This window comes from Pteropus alecto, unplaced genomic scaffold (genome assembly GCF_000325575.1).
Source record: "Pteropus alecto unplaced genomic scaffold, ASM32557v1 scaffold121, whole genome shotgun sequence".
Classification (NCBI taxonomy): Eukaryota; Metazoa; Chordata; class Mammalia; order Chiroptera; family Pteropodidae; genus Pteropus; species Pteropus alecto.
Genome location: NW_006434369.1, coordinates 8,377,903 through 8,397,793, shown reverse-complemented (window position 1 = coordinate 8,397,793; position 19,891 = coordinate 8,377,903). Strand labels below are relative to the sequence as shown.

The following is a 19,891-nucleotide window of genomic DNA, read 5'->3' as shown; positions in this document are numbered from 1 at the left end:
GGAGGGAAGGAAGGAAGGAAGGAAGGAAGGAAGGAAGGAAGGAAGGAAGGAAGGAAGGAAGGAAGGAAGGAAGGAAGGAAAAAGAAGGACACTGATCCTTAAAAACAAGTCCTCCTGTTATGTAAATCTGCCCAGGGCTTATTTGCACTATCTTTAGAAACCCAATACAAGGAAACTTACAGCATTATCAGAAGTTGATCCATTGCTAGTTGCAACATTACAAACTTATTTGCAACTACAAATTTACCTGACAAATGTCATCTATTCCCTGTGGTATTTTTCAGCCCGATACATGTCTAATGAGAATCCTCTATCCTGTGCTTATCAAGTCAAAACCAATATTCCTATTTATAGCTGTCTCTCTAGTGTTGTGGACACTGTCTACAATGGACTGTCCTACAGTTATATTCTGATATGTAATTTCATTTTGTTTCTCTGTTGCTCTCTGATTCTGTCCTCATTTTTACCGACATCCCACCTACCCACTTTGTTCTCTTTCAGCCTCCTCTCCAACCTACAAAATCGTCTAACTACTTTTGCCTCTGGCCTTGCCTTCCCTCCCAGTATTTTACTCTGACAATGCAAAAAAACTTGATGCTTAGACCACTGTGACCTTGGACCTCATCTGTGCTTTTAAATGTTAATGAATTGTAACCCAGAAGTCTCATGAAGAGGTTTAAGGTTCACACTCTCTTGATAACTGATACCTTGAAGGAATGGGAAATTTACATGAATTTACTTTTGAGTATTTGTTTCTCCATATTTTTTCAGTCTTGGTTTTCTCTTCTCAAAATGTGCAAACTCTTTTCTCAGTGCATGGAAGGACTATAGATTAAAACATTTTTATAGGGTGCTTTCTGTTCTTCATTCTATGATTAGGGTGAAGATTGCAGCAAAATACCTATTTTTTGTAGCAATGTTATATTGGAGATTTAGTTCACTTGGTGCTTTTTTTATTGTGGTGAAAACATATAACATAAAATATACCATTTTAACTTTTTAAAGTGTACAGTTCAATAATATTAAGTATATCCACATTATTGTGCAACAGATTTCCAGAACTTTTTCATTTGGTAAAATTGAAACTCTATACCTATTAAACACTTCACTTTTTCTTCTTCCTTTCATCCCAGGTAACTATCATTTTCATTCTTATTTCTATGAATTTGAGTACTTAGGTACCCTATGTAAGTGGAGTCATACAGTATTTGTCTGTTTGTGACTGGCTTATGTCTCTTCACATAACGTCCTTGAGGTTCATTCATGTAATAGCACATGACAGGATTTCCTTCCTTTGTAAGGTTGAATGGCACTTATGTTTTAAGTGCCCACCATGTGCAAGGTGCTTGCCAGACCTGATATAATTTACAAAGATGTTCTCTCTTTAGCTATAGGGGTTGTAGGCAGTTGTAAAGTACAGAAAAATTTTAATATGAAGATGTATAAATGTGGCTCTAAAGAAATTCAAATAGTAAGAGATCAAATAGTTTTGGAAGAATTAGAAAAAGTTCATGAAGAAGAATGTATTCGGGACAGGCCTTAAAGATGATTAAAAATTTGATGGGTAGATTTGGGAGAGGAGGTTGCTGTGAAATGAAAAGCAGAGTACACAGAGGCGCATGAGTATGAGGCATAGTATGTTAGCAAATAGCCCAGTGCGGAAGTGACATGGAATTCTTGTTGGAAGTTAATGAAAGATTATGTCAGAAGTGGGTAGAAGCAAAGCTGTGGAGAGCTCTGAATGCCATGATGAAGGATTTAACTTTGGAGGAGGAAGCTGGCATCTTTTGTGGACTTTCAGCAATGATCACGTAATTTTATGCAAGCCTATCTCTGTGATGTTCCTGTGGATAAGATGGATAATAATGCTGATGGGTAGATTTACAATTAGATGTATAAATGGAACTGGGGGTGTCCAGCATCAATCTGAGATTGTGAAGGGCACCAAGCTGCTGCCCTGGGTTCTTCCCCTTGGACATTGTTTAAGTGTCCTAGAAATGTTTCCTGAGGGCAGAGATTTATTTTAGTCTGCCCTGTTCTCTACTGTCCTTAGCAGCAGAACAAGAGGCCTTGTGAGAAAGAGAAGCCTCTGTCACTGAGGCATGGAAGGAAAAGCTGGACGATCATCTGCAGCATTCATGGCAGGATACTCATTTTCTGGCTCCGAGTTTTGCCATAAGTGAAATTTAATTCTCTCGTTTTCTGTAGTATTTGAAGGAAACATGATAACCTGGATGGAAAAGCAACCTCTTATAAGAGTAGCAATTACAACATGACAACTACCCATCGGTCAGACTTGGGGTACAGCCTGAGGTGTCAGGGAGCACACTGGGAATTTCAGGGGGAAATGGGATGACCTTGTAGATGCCAACTGCAGACAGTTAGACCAGCCACCACCATCACTATAAATGCAAGAAATCCGAGTACATCCTCTAACAATGACTAAATATCGTGTATCAGATCAACAGATGCAATCTATTCTTATTTTTCCTTTATCGTATTTATGTATCTAACGTGAACTTCTCTGTACCTTCACCATGAATATAACAGTTACATCTGCTCAATGTAGTATTTCATTTATATGATCTAAATTTACCGTTTTCAAACTTTATAGCTACATTCCACTGGTTCTAGTGTTCTGAGACCAGATGAACATATTTATGCTCACCTTCGGGACTTGTGGTCTTGATTTGATTCCCTCTCCTTTTTGCTTGGATATTTACCGACAGCAGCCCTCCCCAGTAAGCACTGTTGGATCTATGCTCCTTTCATTTGTCCGTCTCTGGACCTTCTCGCCTTCCTTTACGCCTACCTCGCAAAAGGCTCAGTTTAACAGCTGTTATCAGCTGAATGGCACTCTCCTCACTCAGTCTCCCTGGGAGGCAAGAACACTAGTCACCGCTGCAAAATAAGCCGTATAATATGTTTTTTAAAAGGTGGTGTATGATTTCTAACAAAATATTCATGTTTTCAACAGATGTTTGTTCTCATGATTGTAGGGACATCCACAGTTTTAACTCTTTGAGAGCAATTTCCTGACAATGAGTAATGTGTAGTTTAACTTTAAAAAATCTAATTGAATTGCTTGCACAAGTGAGTCAGCTAGTGAGTGATCCCCATTCACTGCCCAGCCTCTTCTCAGTGAGGCATGTGCTCCTCCACTTGTCATTCTCCCCGATGGGCTTGGGAGGGGTCAATTTAAAAACAAAAATGTTTCTTTGTGGGAAGTGGCTCTGAACCAAAGTTGGTTGCTGGTGCTGATGCTTCATATGCTCTAAGAGCCCTAAATTTTAGGATTCTGAAAGGTCTCATGATATATTCCCCAGAAATGCCAGCTGTAGTCTCTCTTTGCTGGAGGGGCTTGAGAGAGCAAGCCAGACTTGGGGCATTTAGCACATATAATTTGTTATTCTTGTTTCCCTCCACACCATCCCTCCCACCACAAGGGGTCAGTCAACACGGTTTGCCTTTGCAGGCATTTGACCAAAGAAAAAATCAGCAGATTCCCACAGAATCCCTACGATGGCCCGAAGGAATTGATGGAGCTCTGAGTGCCTTTCTTGCAGCAACAGGAATCTGATTCAGTAGTTCAGTGATAGTGGACTCATATTTAAGTTCAAAGTACACTTCTTATTGGCCCTTTAAGTCTTTGGGTGGAATGTCTGTAGCTATGAAAGGAGATCAGAGATTCTAACCCACTGGAACCAGGTGGCAAATGACATTCTTATAACATCTTTGTTCCTTAAGACATTGAGTGCTACTACTATTAACAAGTACTTCTGTTATATTAGCAGGTACAAATGGCTTCTACAGCAGGTGTTAATACAGGTGAGAAAAGAGGCTAGGGGCATAATCATTTAGTCCAGAGTCGTTCTACCATCCTATGGCACAAAAGTAATATGAGATTTTCATTTCTTTGTCTGAAATCATAAGCCAGAGCTGTGTCATGTTTAGAAATACAGCTCTCTCGGGTTTTATGGCTCTGTGACACTCAGAGTTTGGGTTTATTTTCCTTGTTCTCTGGAACTGGTCATTTTTACTTTTCCCACTCCATCAACAGAGACAGTTTTATGAATATACTGCATCTTGATCAGTCTTGCTGCAGAAGACTCATCCATTTCTAAGTCAGAGAGCTTTATGTGTGCCCCAGCAGGACCAGCCACTATCATCATTATAAATACAAGAGATAGAGTGAGTCCTCCAACAATCTATAAAGGTCATGTAGCAGAGACATGCAAAGCATTTTATTCAGTAAGGTGCTATTGAGATATTGAAGGCATTTTTATCCCTGGAGTTTTAGAGTTAAAAGAGCCTGGGTCCCAAAAAATGGTTAGATAATCTTTCCAGCTAATTAATAGGAGAGAATTCAGGCTTTCTCACTCCCACATCTGCATTCCTTTCCACCAGCTCTCAGTACCGATGCAACACGCTGAGACCTAAACAACCCTTTTTTTTTTTTTTTTCCTTTTTCCTGCAGTGCTTTGTTGCAAACGTGGAAAAGGGCGAAGATGGTCTTTTGGACACTCCTTTGCTCCACTACTTGATTCTCTTTCACTTGTTTTTTTCCACCTACCTACTTATAAGACCACTACACTCTCTGTTGCCTTCTTGGCTTCCAACTTCCCACCCCAGCCTGCGAAGCATCAGGCTAGGTGAACTTTCACAGGTGTGGCAAGAGTCCCGTAACACTGCAGATATATATAGTGCTTTGCAATTTATAAAGCATGTCCACATTATCTTGTCACACAATTCCTATGCGGGAGGCAGAGAATGTAGTATTATTTTTTTCAGAATCAATTAAGACTTTATCTGTTGAATTCCTATTACATATTAAAGACTGTACTGGGGGATATTTTATACTCAGGCCCTCTGCTTATCTGGTATGGAGGCTTTGTAAAATTATAAAGATGTGCTCTTTGGAGGAATGAATTACAAAAACTGCCTTCTCCTCTGGGGTGATTCAGGCCCATGCCAGGATGCATCTCAGGCTGGATTTCAGTCCACTCATCCCCTCAGCACCTTATATAGAAGTTGTCTAGACAGTAATGCATTTACTTCTCCCTTTCTACAGATGAGAAAACTGAGGCTTAGGAAAGCTAAATATCTTCGACAAAGCAACAGAGTTTCTTGGTCCTGGAGCTGGGATTAAACCCCAACTCTTCTGAGCTCTAAACAGTGCTGATTTCACCAGGTCATTCTACCCTCACTCTGTAGCAGAAGCTTCCTGAAGTCCTTCCCCAGCCCTCAGAGAGAAAGCATGTTCCTTCTCCAGAAGGCCCTGGGCTCTTGTCATTTTGCCAGTGGAGGGATCAGCCTCTTCACCAAGGAACGACTCTTAATGGATAGCGTTCTCAGACTGGATTGTGGAGAGTTTCCTGAGGCCTTGTCAAAATGTACTTTCTGATTCAGAAAGTCTGGGCTGGGCCTTAGGAATCTGCATTTTCCTCATACCCCCAAAAAGTTCTGCTGTTGCTAGTCCACGAACCACAGTTTGATTAGCAGAGCCTTAGTGTAGGAGAAATGGGTCACTTCATTCTACCCTTTCCCACTGCTCTAAAGACATAGTGAGAAGGAAAACCAACAGATGTTTATTGAGTACCTAGTATACACTAGGCCCAGCCCCAGCTAGTGAACAGGTGAGGAAACAGCCAAACCCAATGTGATTTAATTAGGGCACCACATCCAACTACTGCCAAAAGAAAAAAAAAAAAAAACAAGCCAAGAAAAGTAAAATGGATTAAAAGGACTCTATATGAAATGCTGTGACAAAGTGAAGCGCAGAGCCCATGAAAATCCAGTGGTAGGCACCTGCACCAACCTTGGGGAGAGCAGATGGGTTTCTTGAGGAAGTGATTCCATAATGACGAAAGAATAATGAGAGCAACAAGAATCATAGTTACTATTTATTAACCAAGTGTCAGACACTATCCTACACAGTTTGTGTTCTTTATCTTATTTAAGTTTTACAAAAGTCCTATGACATCTTAATTCATCCCCATTTCACAGATTGAAGAATTAAACATCAAAGAGATTAAGCAATATGTGGATGCTAACAGAGCTAAATGAGTGTGTGATTTTTACAGTTTACCTTCTATTTTTAGTAAGACAAATTTTGGTAACGACTTTGTGCTTCTTAGTCTGGTAATAAATAAAGGCATTTTCTCAAAGTGTGGTCTTCGCTTAGGTCAGAGTGATCTAGGAGTTTATTTACAAAGCAGACCCCTGTGCCCCATTGTCGACCTACTGAATCTGAATCTCTGAAAGCGAGGCCCAGAAATTTGCCCCTCCCCAACCCCTCTAATGAGGTTGATGGGATCACTACCTTAAGAATTTGTTATCTTGGAAAGAAAAAGTGGGTGACATGCAGTACAATACCAATTCATTCATCTCATTCTGCCATCCTTACTACAGGAATATCGGTGCCTCACTAAACAGAAATATTTCTTCATTCATCTAACAAATGCATACAGTACACATAGGGCAAACCAAAAATAAGCAAGGCAAGAGGAATCTTGAGTCAACTGGAATCTCGAATCATTGAGTCAACTCTGTAGGAAAAGCTAAACTTTTGATTAAGTATTTATTGCTTGTGACAAAATTTTGAAAATGGCTCTTTAGGCAAACTTGTCTAAAATGTCCTTAAAAGTATTCTAAAGCAAATAAAATAGAAAGATCTACCTACAAGTATATAAGAAATTTTGTTAGTCACAAAATGCTCAGTGATAATGATTTTTATAAATATAAAATTAAATCAGAAGTGCCATTAAACAAATTAGTTTATAAATAAATCTTTTAATTGTGAACTTTAGATTGAGGCAAGCTATTTATTAGGTGAATAGATTTTAGGCAAATTAGTTTTCAGTAAATTTGTTTCCTACACACATATTGGTCTTTTACTTTTTACATGTTGGGGGCATAGAAATAGAACCTGGAGACCATGCCAGTGACCTCTCAGGACGGACATCCTGGCCATCGAGTGCAAGAATATCCCGGCCTCCGGCAGCATCATACTCAATGCAATTTAGCACGCTGAATCAGTGACTTTCAACTCCCCATGTATGGCAAGCACCTGGGAAGCATTTAACATCCAAACACCTGGCCCAGAGATTCTGACTCAGTAGGTCAGGGTGAAGCCTAGGGATAGAAACTTCTAGCAAACATCAAAGGACCTACAGGTGGTCCAAGAACTCTGCTCTAAGGATTAGTGCCATTTTTGTTTGTTTGTTTTCAAAAGACAAGAGTAAGAGACTAAGAGTAATTTTCAAACACGGCTTTTTAAAAATATAAAGCTGGACCACCACCACCACCACCACCCCACCCCTACCCTGCCACCATGACCCCACATAGGATCCCTGAGGAGGGGCGTGAAGGGGTCCACATCAATATGATCCTAATGCACCCAAGACTGAGAATCATGGGGCGGCAAGGGCTCTCAGCCATGAAGAGCTGAGCCTCACTGGTGCTCCAGGCAGGGCACCCTGTGGGGAGTGCTGATGTGCACACCAGAGGAGCCATCCAGGAGCTGGTTGAAAAGACAAGGAAGCAGCTGGAACCAGCACAAAATCAAGGCAGAATTAAGTGGTGATGCAGGAGTTCAGGAGAGGAAAGGCTGCAAGGGAGAAGAAATTAGGTCTTCCTTTGTGCTTCGAAGGGTGAATGCGATTTTGATCATCATACTGGATCAGGGATGGTTTGGTTGAGGAGCAGGTGGAGGCAACAGAGGCCCTGAAGAGGGAATGAGCCTGATTATTGGGAAAGCCAATGTGGAAACTGGCCTGATGGGAGAGGGCAGAGTGGACCAGGGATACCTGGGAATCAGAACGGGGATGACCCAGAGTCACACTTGGACTTGCAGGGTTGACTGGATTAAGGAGCCATCATGGGACCTCAGGCATGACTGCGCTTTAAGGAAATGTCTGGTACAAGGCAGGCATTCATGAGAGGGCTTCGACTCTGTCACCTATGCAATAATGGGAGACGAGGTCCCAGGCTGGTGTCATGATCAAGGGAGCAGGAAATACAGACGTTTGTGAGACACAGAAAGATAAAGAGATAGACAGAAATTCAGAAAGACAGATCAGGTACAGCTAGCTCTAAATCATGCCTCCAGATCTGTTATAAGGAATGACTTTGTGTTAAGACGTCATAAAGATATAAAAATAGGTACTGCCAAGTTGCGAAACATCTGAGCTGCTTAGGTCCTGCTAGGTTATCCACAATGATGGAGAAAGATGGGGAATGCAGAGCTAATTTACTGAAAGCCAACAATGCTACCTGATTTTAACCATTTTCTTAATTTCCTTTCTTTTTATCAAATCTCCTGAGCCAAACATTATTTTAAATGATTCATTTTCATTTTCTATCCCTATTTCATTTATGACCGAAGGAAGATTAAGGCAGGAGAGGGCAAGAAAAGGTTCTCCAAAGTCCCAGCCTGTCTTTCCTGGGACAATAAAAGTAACTGTCTCCACTAATTTGGTCCCACTCATCACTTCTTCCTTCCCTGTTTTGATGGATTCCTGAGATACACTTGGCTGTTTTGCCGGTGGTGAAACCAAATAAGTTTTTCTCTGGAAGTAGTGACAAGTAATACTTTGGAGGAGTGTGTGCGGGAAGTTAGAGCTTAGGAACATAGGTGGAACCCAATGTAATCACTTTCCCTTCCTGGGCGGACAGCTCCATCCTGCCGTCTTGGGTCTACTTTCTCCTGTTTAAGCCGATGAGTACGTAGCTGCCTTAGACAGACAACTAGACCCACAAATGAGAGAATCGTGGATAAAGGGTCCCTGGATGAAAAACTTTAACACTTCCAGACACATCGCATTTGCTAGGTTTGTGCTAAACCTTCCAAGAGCCACGGGAGTGCACCCTGCAGTAACAGGAACGGGACAAGGGTGGTGAGTTTCTGCATCTCAGCCACTTTGAGATTAGCACCACTTGTTATAAAGGGTGGTTACATTGTGTCCTGTGCATGGGGATGGCAATGAACAGGCTGAGCCTTCAGGGGAGCATGAGGGAGCCTTGTGGTTATGACTGATTCACATTCTGATGTTGCGGAACAATCTTATTAGGTTGTCTGGAGTTAATAGGCTTTTCTGTGTCTCTGCAGCAGTTTAGTGCCCATATACCCACAGCTGCATGATCCCAAAACTGTAATCTATTTTATGCTCATATCTGCCTCCTAGACTGTCTCTTTCTGGGGAAGGTGTGAATTCATCCCACACCAGAGCATCACAGTTTCAGCTTATTCCGTAAACATGTTTTGAGCCTCTTGCTATGTGAGCTGCTCAGGATATAATGACAAATTATTCACAGTCTTTGCTCTCCAGGAAAGACAGCTCTGTAAACAGGAAGCACAGTTCGGTGTCTTCAGAGTCCAGTGCCATCATCTGTAAAAGTGAGATAATAATGGTGTCTACGTCACAGGCTTGTGGCGAGGATTAAATTGGTTAGATATGAAAAGCACTTAGAACAACATCTGACATGTAATAAGCCTGGTGTGTTTGCTCTAATGTCCTAGTGACATACCACACACCCACAGTAGGTCTAATGGGTGCAGAATAGAAGGAGTTATGTAATGATCAAGGAAAGTTTTCAGGAGAGGTCATTTTTGAACTGGATATTGAAGGAAGAGCAGGAATTGATCAAGATGACAAAACAGAGAATATTCTAAATTAAAGGAAAGTAACAAAGGCCCAGGGGTATGGAAAGATCAGATGGTTTGGGGAACTCAGTTCAGGAATGAGGGTGGATGCCAATGGGTAATGGTGAGAAACAGGCCTGATCCAAAAGGAGGAGGAGCCTTGAGTGCTGACCTATGAAATTCTCTATGTTTTCTCGGGTTTCTCTATGAAATAAGAGAGGTGATCACTGAGGGTGGGGAGCCAGGAAGATCACAATGGCCCTGATGGAGAATGTGAGGGACAAAGGCCAGCTGATAGGACTTAGCTGAGGGTGGAAACTGAATTTGTGGGTGAACAAATAAGTAGAATCTTATTCTACAGAAAAAAGCAGTACGAGTAGTAAGAAAGACTCTGATCAGAAGTAAGATGGGTGAGGTTATTTCCAATTGGAGGAATCAGAGCAGACTTCACAGAGGTGAAGCGTGGACATGAAGAGATGAACTGAACAGCAGACCATGGAAGCTTTGACTGATGTGTCAGGAAGTTGGGCTTTATTTCTAGGCCACTGGTGGGTTTTAAACTGAAGAGTGACATGATTGGATTTGTGTCATTTTAACAATATTGTGGTATTTAATCTGGAAAAAGTCTATACTCGAAGCAGACAGAGAAAAATCTAAGGCCTCAAAGACCAAGAGTCAAATCCTGCAGTGCTCCCCAACGTGAGCACCAGGTGTGAAGTCGAGAGTGCTTCACCTGCCTCGTACATTTGCCAGTATGCCCCGCCCCCCCCCCCAAGCTGCCATGTTCTCCCAGGCAGGCTGCAACCCACGGGGCTCAGCCATGTCCCCCCGAGTGCTAGATAATTTCCAGAAGTGTGGGGTACAGCAGAGGACTACAAGGTCATCCCAAAGACACCCTGAGGTATGGTCTGACCATAAGCTCTCCTTAATTTGGAGCATCTCTGGGAAGCTTCAGTGGTTCTAAGCCATTGTCATAGAACCAGTGGGTTGAGTGTGTGCCTGTTTGACCAGGCCACAGAGTGCCTGTTGGAGCCTCCCTACAGTTTGAACAGCTCCCTGTGGATGTCATATGAGTGGGCTGGCCAGCCCGGCCACCATGCTCGAACCTCGCTCCCACCGGGGGCACCTGAGCTGTCTCTGTAACAATCCTCACAAAACTTCCTTGCAGGGGGGGTGATTGTCCCCAGGTGACAGATGAAGGAATGGAGATTGGCAGCATTAAAGTCACTTTGTGGAGGGATAAGCTGTTAATAGACTCGAATCTAGGGCTGGCTTCTAATCGCATGCCTGTTAGAAAGTGCCAACAGAAAGGATATGTTCACATTACAGTGGCCAAATTGTAGGCATCATGGCATATCCTAGAAAACTCTTTATAAGTCCACAGGTTTCCATGAGCAGAAGAGTACATTGCATTCGTTCCTCCTTCCTGCTGCTGGCAAGCCTCAGCCTGACAGCCATGTGACAGATGCCACTAATGCCTGGGTCCCTCAGGGCCCATGAAGCCAGCATACTTTAGGCATGAAATGAGATAGTGGGAACTAATTGAGTAGCACTCACCCTGCTGGTGTCTTCAGTGGATGCATATTATCTCAGGGCCTCTCAATGGCCACAGTCCCAAGGTGGGCACTTGCAGTCTTCTGGGTTCCTTCCAATGCCCTAAAACTCATATCTGTCTCTCACCTCCTTCTGCTGCAGATCCTGGCGCCCCTGTGAAATTGCCTTGTCTGCCAGTGAAACTGTCGCCTCCTCTACCTCCAAAGAAAGTCATGATCTGTATGCCTGTAGGGGGGCCAGATCTCTCCCTGGCATCCTACGCAGCCCAGAAGAGTGGCCAGCAGGGCGGGGCCCAGCACCACCACACGGTCCTGCCGTCCCAGATCCAGCACCAGCTGCAGTATGGCAGCCTCAGCCAGCACCTCCCCTCCACCACAGGGTCCCTTCCCATGCACCCCTCGGGCTGCAGGATGATAGACGAGCTGAACAAAACGCTGGCCATTACCATGCAGAGGCTGGAAAGGTAATTGGGTGGGTGGGGTGAGGGCTGGAGGGGAGAGCTTGGATGGAGAGGGGGAAGAAGGAACGTTGGGGATTTGACCTTGACAAGGGGATGCGAAGACCAGGACAAGGGCTCGTCTCACTGCAGAAAAAAGTTTGAAGGTAAAATCAGACCAAAATCTGAATGTCAAAGAAAGTATGGAAGAAAAAAATGATGTTGACAATTGCCAAACTACAGAACAATCACATTTATCAAATAGAGCAAGTAACATATATATGCTAGCACATATTATATTTCTATAAGCCTTAACATTTTTTGAAAGCATCTACACATAATCATTAATAGTAGCTATCCCTAGGACAGGAAAATGGGGAGAAAATCTGCTTTACTGTTTCATGTCTTTCTACACTGTTTAATTTTTTTATATATTACTTTTATGATATTAAAAAAAGTCCATTTGAAGGTCAAATAATAAAAGATAAGACTAGCGGGAAGATGGTAGAACATCAGAGGGATGGGAATGATGGAGAGGTGTACCCTGGTTCTTGCCAATGGAGGAAGTAGAATACTGTGGTCTGGTTAGATGCATATGAGCCTCTAATATTTAGCAACAACTGGTGTAGCCCCCTATTTCACCGGAATCTGTTCCCAATAGCATTGCTGGGAGATCTGATAAGAGGACCCCACGGGCAGACCTACAGCAAAGACCGTGACTCCTCACCATCTAGGGAGCCCTCTCATGCTGGTTTCTGTATTCAAATACCACTCCTCTTGAGCCCAATAGGTGGCTGAAATTTCCTACTATGATTCCGGGGCACATTGCTTGACCTCGTTCCCTGACATGACAAGAAGAAAGTGGCAATGTGGCGTGAAAGGTGTGTCTGAGCTGGGATCTTGAATGCCTGTCCCAGACTAGTGACTGCTGTTAACTGGGTCCTATGGATGGGAAAATTGAAGTCTGGGGTACCCAGCTTATCACCAGACAGAGAGCCAGAGACAAAATGGACACCATCAGGAGCTTTCTGTCATTTCCTGTCTCTCAGTGGCTTTCTCCCTTCCTGCTTCTCAGCCAAGCATTCTATTTTGGAGAAATTGATGAATCCAAGGGAAGTTGCTGCCTGCTGCTAGGAATTCTGACTTGATTGCACCACATTAAAAAAAAAAATGTATTTGGCCCCTTGCCATCAATTTCAACCACTGTTATTGTTAATGAGGACAATAATTAAATGGATGGCACTTTTTAGTTGATCACACACCTTTATTATCGTTCTTAACCCTCATATTGCCTAAGAAGACCGAGTAAGTGGAGAAACTGTGGAAAGCTAGGTGAGTTCCTGAAGGCCACTATTCAGTGTCCCACAAATGTCTTATTGCTCATCTGCAACCAGATACGTACAGAAACTGAGAGCAAGCCTTTATACACTTTATAGCAATTTTACAGATTAATTTTATGTCTGTCAAATCCTATAATAAAAAAGTTTTACTTTTTCTATATTTTATATTTTACGAAAGCATTAATTTGTGATGGATTGAAAATTAAAATATGCAAATCAACCAACCAACCCACAGAACAGGTCCTTCCCCACAGACATTTTGGAAAGCACTGCCCTGGGTAGCAAGTGGGGGCCACACCTTCGAGCCTGGCTCTTCTTGCTGCAAATTCAGAACTCTTTCTATTCTGGTACAATTGCTTTTCTAAAGATAGCTAACAGTCAACATAATTTCCTATCCCCACATCTACTGTATATCCAGTATGTTTTTGTATCTTTCAGGAGCTTTAAAGAATTGAAAAAGGTACTCATGACAGTATATTAGGAGGATATCGCTAAATACATTTCCCCTTAAAGCATACCATTTTAAAAGGTTCGGTTGAAAGTACTAACGCATAAGTTACACAGTATCCTTGGTTGAGTAATTCCTGTGTGTATTTGTAGAATATTTCAATTGACTATAGACCAATAGGTAGGTCTATTAACCTAAACTGGGTCAGGTTCTTTATCGAAATGAATCAAAAAGAACAAATGTAGAGTGGTGGTGGGGAGATGCTGTGATCTGGGAGGAGAGAGTGAGCAGGAGGACAGCATGATCTTGGCAGCTGAGCCAAGGCAACCCCTGGGCTGTCGTTACCTCCTCTGTCTGCCTCCCCTCTTATCCTAGGTCAAGGCAGGGTTGTTCTGCTAGACCAGCCAGGACATGAGGAGCTAATGTATAATTCACTTTGACAAGATCGCCCTCCAGAAAAATAGAGGCCTTCTTCCCAGACAAAGATGGAGAGATTTTTCTGAGCATCCACATTGTATTCCAGGAGTCCTAGAAGGATCTGGGAGCAGAGCAAGGTCACAGACCACCTGTCAGTTTAGTGCGGGAACCGCTGCTATCTCCAGTGACATTACCCACTTTTCTTTTTACTTTCTATAAATTTTTTCTGTTGCCTGTCAACATGACTTCATTCTTGTTCTGACCAGGTTTGGTTAAGAGAGAAACAGTTATTTCTCTCTTCTCCTGGCAATTTCCAGTGACCTCAAAAAATACTGCAGGGAAGAAGAAACATTACCAAACACTTAGGCATTCTGCCCACCAAGTCTCTGAGGTCCCATAGAACGTCACCTGTTGGGCATTAGCCTAGACCTAAGGTCTGATGCTGACGAAACAGTGTAGGTAACATGAAAATTAAAGGAAGAATTGAACAGCTTTAATGTCTGACTTTAAACCATAAATTTGAATAGTCATCTTACAATTAAAAGGGACCTTGAAGCCCATCCAGGCAACTAACTTACTGCCCGTTCCAGTGTTCCTATTTGTCTTCTAGTCTCTACAAGAAAGGGAACCTAGCTAGGTCCCAAGAGAGCCCACCCCCTTGTCGAGAAGGCCTGATTATTACAAAGTTCTTTCTTATATTAATCTAAAAGTCTTACTTAGTATAACCCCTCTGATCTCATTTTTAATCTTCTTTTCTTATGAAAAGCTTCAAAATCTTTGAACATAGCTACCATTTAGTTTATCTAAGGGCTTCCTTCTTCCATGCTAATAATCCCAAATTCATGGAATTATTCATCGAGATGGTTTCTAGACCCTTTACTATCTTCTCTCAAGATTGTGCTAAATCTGTTCTAATGTGTCTGAAATTCTTAATCCTTACCCTAATCTGGACCCTGCTTGAAGACACTAAAAAAATAACATGTAGTTAAATAGTTACAAAATTGGGTCACCAGATTTGGTGGGACAGGTACAGAAGGAGAGAACTAGAGATCAGCAGAAGCAAATTTAACGAGAGTTCCATATTTATCCAAAGTCATAGGGCTGCCCTAGGCAGCATGGCCAAGCTGGAGGCAGCCCCCACGTCATGGCTGAGTAAATAGGTTCCAGACTCTAACTGCCAGTGTTTCAATCTCAGATATACTGCTTCTTTTTGCCTTTGATTCTTCATCCATAAAACAGGAATGATAACACCACCAACCTCATTAGAGTTGTTTGTGAAGAACAAATGACTTAATCCAAATAAATCATCTTATTGGATGGCATAACTTAGTAAGGGTCCAATAAATGGTAGTGAATATTAAGCGAAATTGTTTAGCCCACAAATTTGCCTTCGGTGACCATATATTTAACCCCCTTCACCCTTATCTACCTCCCCCCTCTCTACTTCCCTCTGGTAACCACTAAACTGTTGTCCATGTCCATGAGTCTCTGTTCATTTGTCTTATTTGTTTGTTGCTTTCAGGATTTTGTTGTTGTTGTTGTCATAACAAACTAAAATTTTATTTTTTATGTTGCATTTTTAAAATTTTATTTTATTATTAGTTTCAAGTATATAGTACATTGGTTAGATATTTATATAGTCTATAAAATGATCCCCCCAATTGCTCTTTCTCTCCTCTGGCTCTCCATGCATTAATGCTAACTGTATTCCCTATGCCATGCTCCCCATCCCTGTGACCATCTATCAACTGCTAATTTGTACTTCTTTAATCCTTCACTCCATTCTCCCATCCCCCCAATCCCACTCTCCTCTAGCCATCACCAGATAGTTCTCTATATTTGTGAGTCTGTTTTTGATTAGTTTGTTCTTTTTGTTCCTTAGATTCCGCATATAAGTGAAATCATATGGTATTCATCTTTCTCTTTCTGACTTATTTCACTCAGCATAATAACCTCTAGGTCTATCCATGTCATTGCAAATGGTAGGATTGCATTTTTTTAATGGCTGAATAGTAGTCCGTTGCATGTATGAACCATAACTTCTTTATCCAATCATCGGTTAATGGGCATTTAGGTTGCTTACATATCTTAGTTATTGTAAATTGTGCTGCCATGAACATAGAGGTGCATAGACCTTTACAAATTATTGTTTTGGTTTTCTTTGGATAAATATCCAGAAGTGCAATTGTTGGATCAAAAGTTATATCCATTTTTAATTTTTTGAGAAACCTCCAGACTGTTTTCCATAGCAGCTATACCAATTTGCAAAGCCACCAACCGTGTATGAGGGTTCCCTTTTCTCCACATCCTCACCAACATTTGTTCTTTGATTTATTGATGATAAATCAATAAATCCATTCTGACAGGTGTGAAGTGATATCTCAATGTGGTTTTAATTTGCATTTCTCTGGTGAATAGTGACCTTGTATCTTTTCATATATATATATATTGGTTATCCATATTTCCTCTTTAGAGAAATATCTGTTCAGGTCTTCTGCCCATTTTTTAATTGAATTGGTTTTTTTGTTGTTAAGTTGTGTGAGTTCTTTATATATTTTTGGATATTGACCTCTTATCAGATGTATCATAAGCTAATATCTTCTCCCATTCAGTCGGTTATCTTTTCGTTTTGTTGATGGTTTCCTTTGCTGTACAAAAACTTTTTAGTTTGATGTAGTCCCATTTGTTTATTTTTCCTTTGTTTGCCTCACCTGAAGAGATATATCTGCAAAGAAATTACTGTTAGCAATATCAGAGAGTTTACTGCTTATGTTTTCTTCTATAAGTTTTATGGTTTTGGGTCTTACATTTAAATCTTTAATCCATTTTGAGTCTGTTCTTGTAGGGAGTGTAAGAAGGTGGTCCAGTTTTTTATTTTTATTGTTGTTGCATGTATCTGTCCAGTTTTCTCAGCACCATTTATTGAAGATACTGTCTTTACTGCATTGTATATTCTTGCCTCCTTTGTCGTATATTAAGTGAGCGTATAGGTGTGAATTTATTTCTGGGGTCTCTATTCTGTTCCATTGATCAATGTATCTGTTTTTTATGCCAGTACCATGCTGTTTTGATTACTATAGCCTTGTGGTAAAGTTTGATATCAGGTAATGTGATACCTCCAACTTTGTTCTTTTTTCTCAAGATTGCCCTGGCTATTAGGAGTTTTTAATGGCTCCATATAAATTTTAGGTTTATTTCTAATAGCTCTCTGAAAAATGCAATTGGTATTTTGATAGGGACTGCCTAGTAAATTCACTTATTCATTCAAGCAATGCTTTTGGTTTTAGAGCATCTACTAGGTCCTCGTTCCCTATCTCTGAGGAGCTTGACCTTAGATACATTCATATCAGATAGATCTGGTGATGGAAAATGTGATGAATTTTGATATCACATAACTTGATACCTTCAACTTTGTTCTTCTTTCTCAAGATTTGGCCATTTGAGGTCTTTTGTGGTTCTATATAAATTTTAGGATTATTTGTTCTAGCTCTTTGAAAAATGCCATTGGTATTTTGATAGATATTGCTTTGGGTAGGATGGCCATTTTAATGATGTTGATTCTTCCTACATGAGCATGATATATGCTTCCATTTATTTAAATCTTCTTCAATTTCTTTTTTCAATGACATAATTTTCTGAGAACAGGTCTTTTGCCTCCTTGGTTAATTTGATTCTCAGGTATTTTATTGTTTTTGATGTTATTGTAAATGGGATTGTTTTCTTAATTTCTCTTTCTGAAAGTTCACCATTGGTATATAAAAATGCCACCGACTTCTGAATATTAATTTTGTATCCTGCTACTTTACTGAATTCATTGATCAGTTCTAGCAGTTTTTTGGTGGAATCTTTAGGGTTCTCCATATATAGTATCATGTCATCAGCAAATAATAAGAGTTTTACTTCTTCCTTTCCAATTCAGATATTTTTTATTTCTCTTTCTTATCTAATTGTTGTGGCTAAGACTTCCAATACAATTGTTGCTTTAAGTTTTATATCCCACATGTAAATGAAATCATATGGTTCTCAACTTTTCCTATCTGATTTATTTCGCTTAGCATGATAATCTCAAGACCCATCCATGTTGTCACAAATGGCAGTATTTCATCTTTTGTTATGGCTGGGTAATAGTCCATTGTATATATGTACCACATCTTCTTTATCTAATCATCTATCAAAGGACACTTTGGTTGTTTCCATATCTTGGCCACTGTGAATAATGCTGCTATGATCATTGGGGTGCATATATATTTATGGATAAAGTTTTCAAATTTTTTGGATAAATACCCAGAAGATAGATTGCTGGGTCATATGGTTATTTTATTCTTCGGTATTAACCAATTTTTTATTTTTAGTATCTGCAGTAAGCTCTGCAATCTAGTTGGCATCAATCTTGGAATTTATGCTTTAATCAGCCTATTAGCTGGGGATTAAATTACTACCTTCAAGAATATTGAAAAAATAATAATTTCAGCATTGGACAGAAGAAATTGAAATCAGTATCCCCCCAAATCCCTTCAGTCTCTACAATTCTATTATTTTGTAATTATTTTTAGGCCTTTCAAATAACACAATTCATTCATTGTCCTACTATAAATACATTTTATGGTGACAATTACTTGTCTTCATGTGACCTCAGGGGTTACAGGAAATTCTAAAGACTAATTCTTGGTTCTGAACTAGATGACCCCCAGGATTTCTTTTAATTGCATCAGTCTGACATAATTATTGCATTAGTTTTTATTAATAATGTTTCCACCTGCAGATAAGAGTGTTCCATGATGATAAGCAGAGGTGCATTGGTGCCCTAGCAAGAATAAAACTGAATACCTATGTGTTATTTGCATGTGAAGTGACATTTATTTGAAGAAGTTCAGAATTTTGTTCACCGTCATACAAATGGCATACAGTTTTAAATGAAATGCATTTTCAGGGAAAGATTCTTTTTCTTATGTTGATGGCCATGTCTTTAAAATCTCATGCAATTCTAGTTAGACACTTGTCTCTGACTCTTTGAGGTCAGAGTTTTATCAGCCCCTTACTTTAGGTCAGTTCTTTGACTTTAAAGAATATATTTACCATCTGTAAGTGGCTACCTGCAGGTACTGTTTTGCAGTTTAACTGCTATTTCAAGGGGCATGATGAGATTTCAGTGCAAGGTGTTATCACTGTGAACAAGACAGATTCTCCCCTGCAAGGTTGGTGAACAAACTGGTTAGAGAAAGGTTAAAATGAGACTACACAAACCATTAACATCTTTTGAAGTCTTAAGAGGATTAAAAAAGCAAGTGTATTTTCAGAAGAGAGAGAATCTGTGCCTGAATTCCTATGTGTACATCAGTAGAAACCCTGCCTTGCCCAATGCATAAATAGTGATTCTTTGATCTTCTTGGAAACCATTGTCCAGATTTTGCAGACCGAAAATATAAAAACCTTAAAGGAAGTGTTCAAACGAATTAATGAATAATATCCATAATGACTGGTTTATGATAAATCATCAGTGTTTAATTACATTCCTAGTTAAAATAGCAACTACCAACATTGATATTTATAAAGCACAACAGAACCAGCATTATTCTCTGATCTTACAGCAGCCTGTAAGGTAGGAAAGCAGGTTTCTCTATTTAACGGACAAGAAACTGAAAACCAAAATGCACAACTAGTGAATGGCTCAGCTGGGACTCAACCATAGGCCTCTTCACTCCACATCCTGCCCTCCTGATACCACCATCCTGCCAAGCATGACCTAGGACATTCATTGATATCTATGGATGAAGTCATATGGAAAGGCCACCACTATTTGGTTCCTGCATCAGAAAAGGAGAATGCTGGGAGGGGTGGGCCGTTGCTTAGACTTTGTATGTCTTACAGTTTTATTCATCACATCCCAACCCCAGACGATGTTTCAGAAATTTGGGTCATTGGTCCCTGCAAGGACAGAGAAAAGGTTGTGAATTAATTTAAATTCATTACCACTGCTGGAAAAAAGAAAGCTCAAAACACATTCTGTAGTCAGGGAGGCTCAGTACCCTAGTCTATATATAGAATAGTTTACT

At 40.5% G+C, this 19,891-nt stretch overlaps 1 protein-coding gene across 6 annotated transcripts in view; it reads left to right on the top strand.

Annotated features, from left to right (window-relative positions):
* The window catches only part of PHACTR1 (phosphatase and actin regulator 1), a 489,864-nt gene that overhangs the window by 413,427 nt on the left and 56,546 nt on the right, over positions 1–19,891 (top strand). For all 6 annotated transcript variants that reach the window (XM_025044937.1, XM_025044935.1, XM_025044940.1 and 3 more), the window contains one exon: positions 11,339–11,660. In XM_025044937.1, the coding sequence (XP_024900705.1) occupies positions 11,339–11,660 (322 nt within the window). The remainder of the gene's footprint in view (positions 1–11,338; positions 11,661–19,891) is intronic.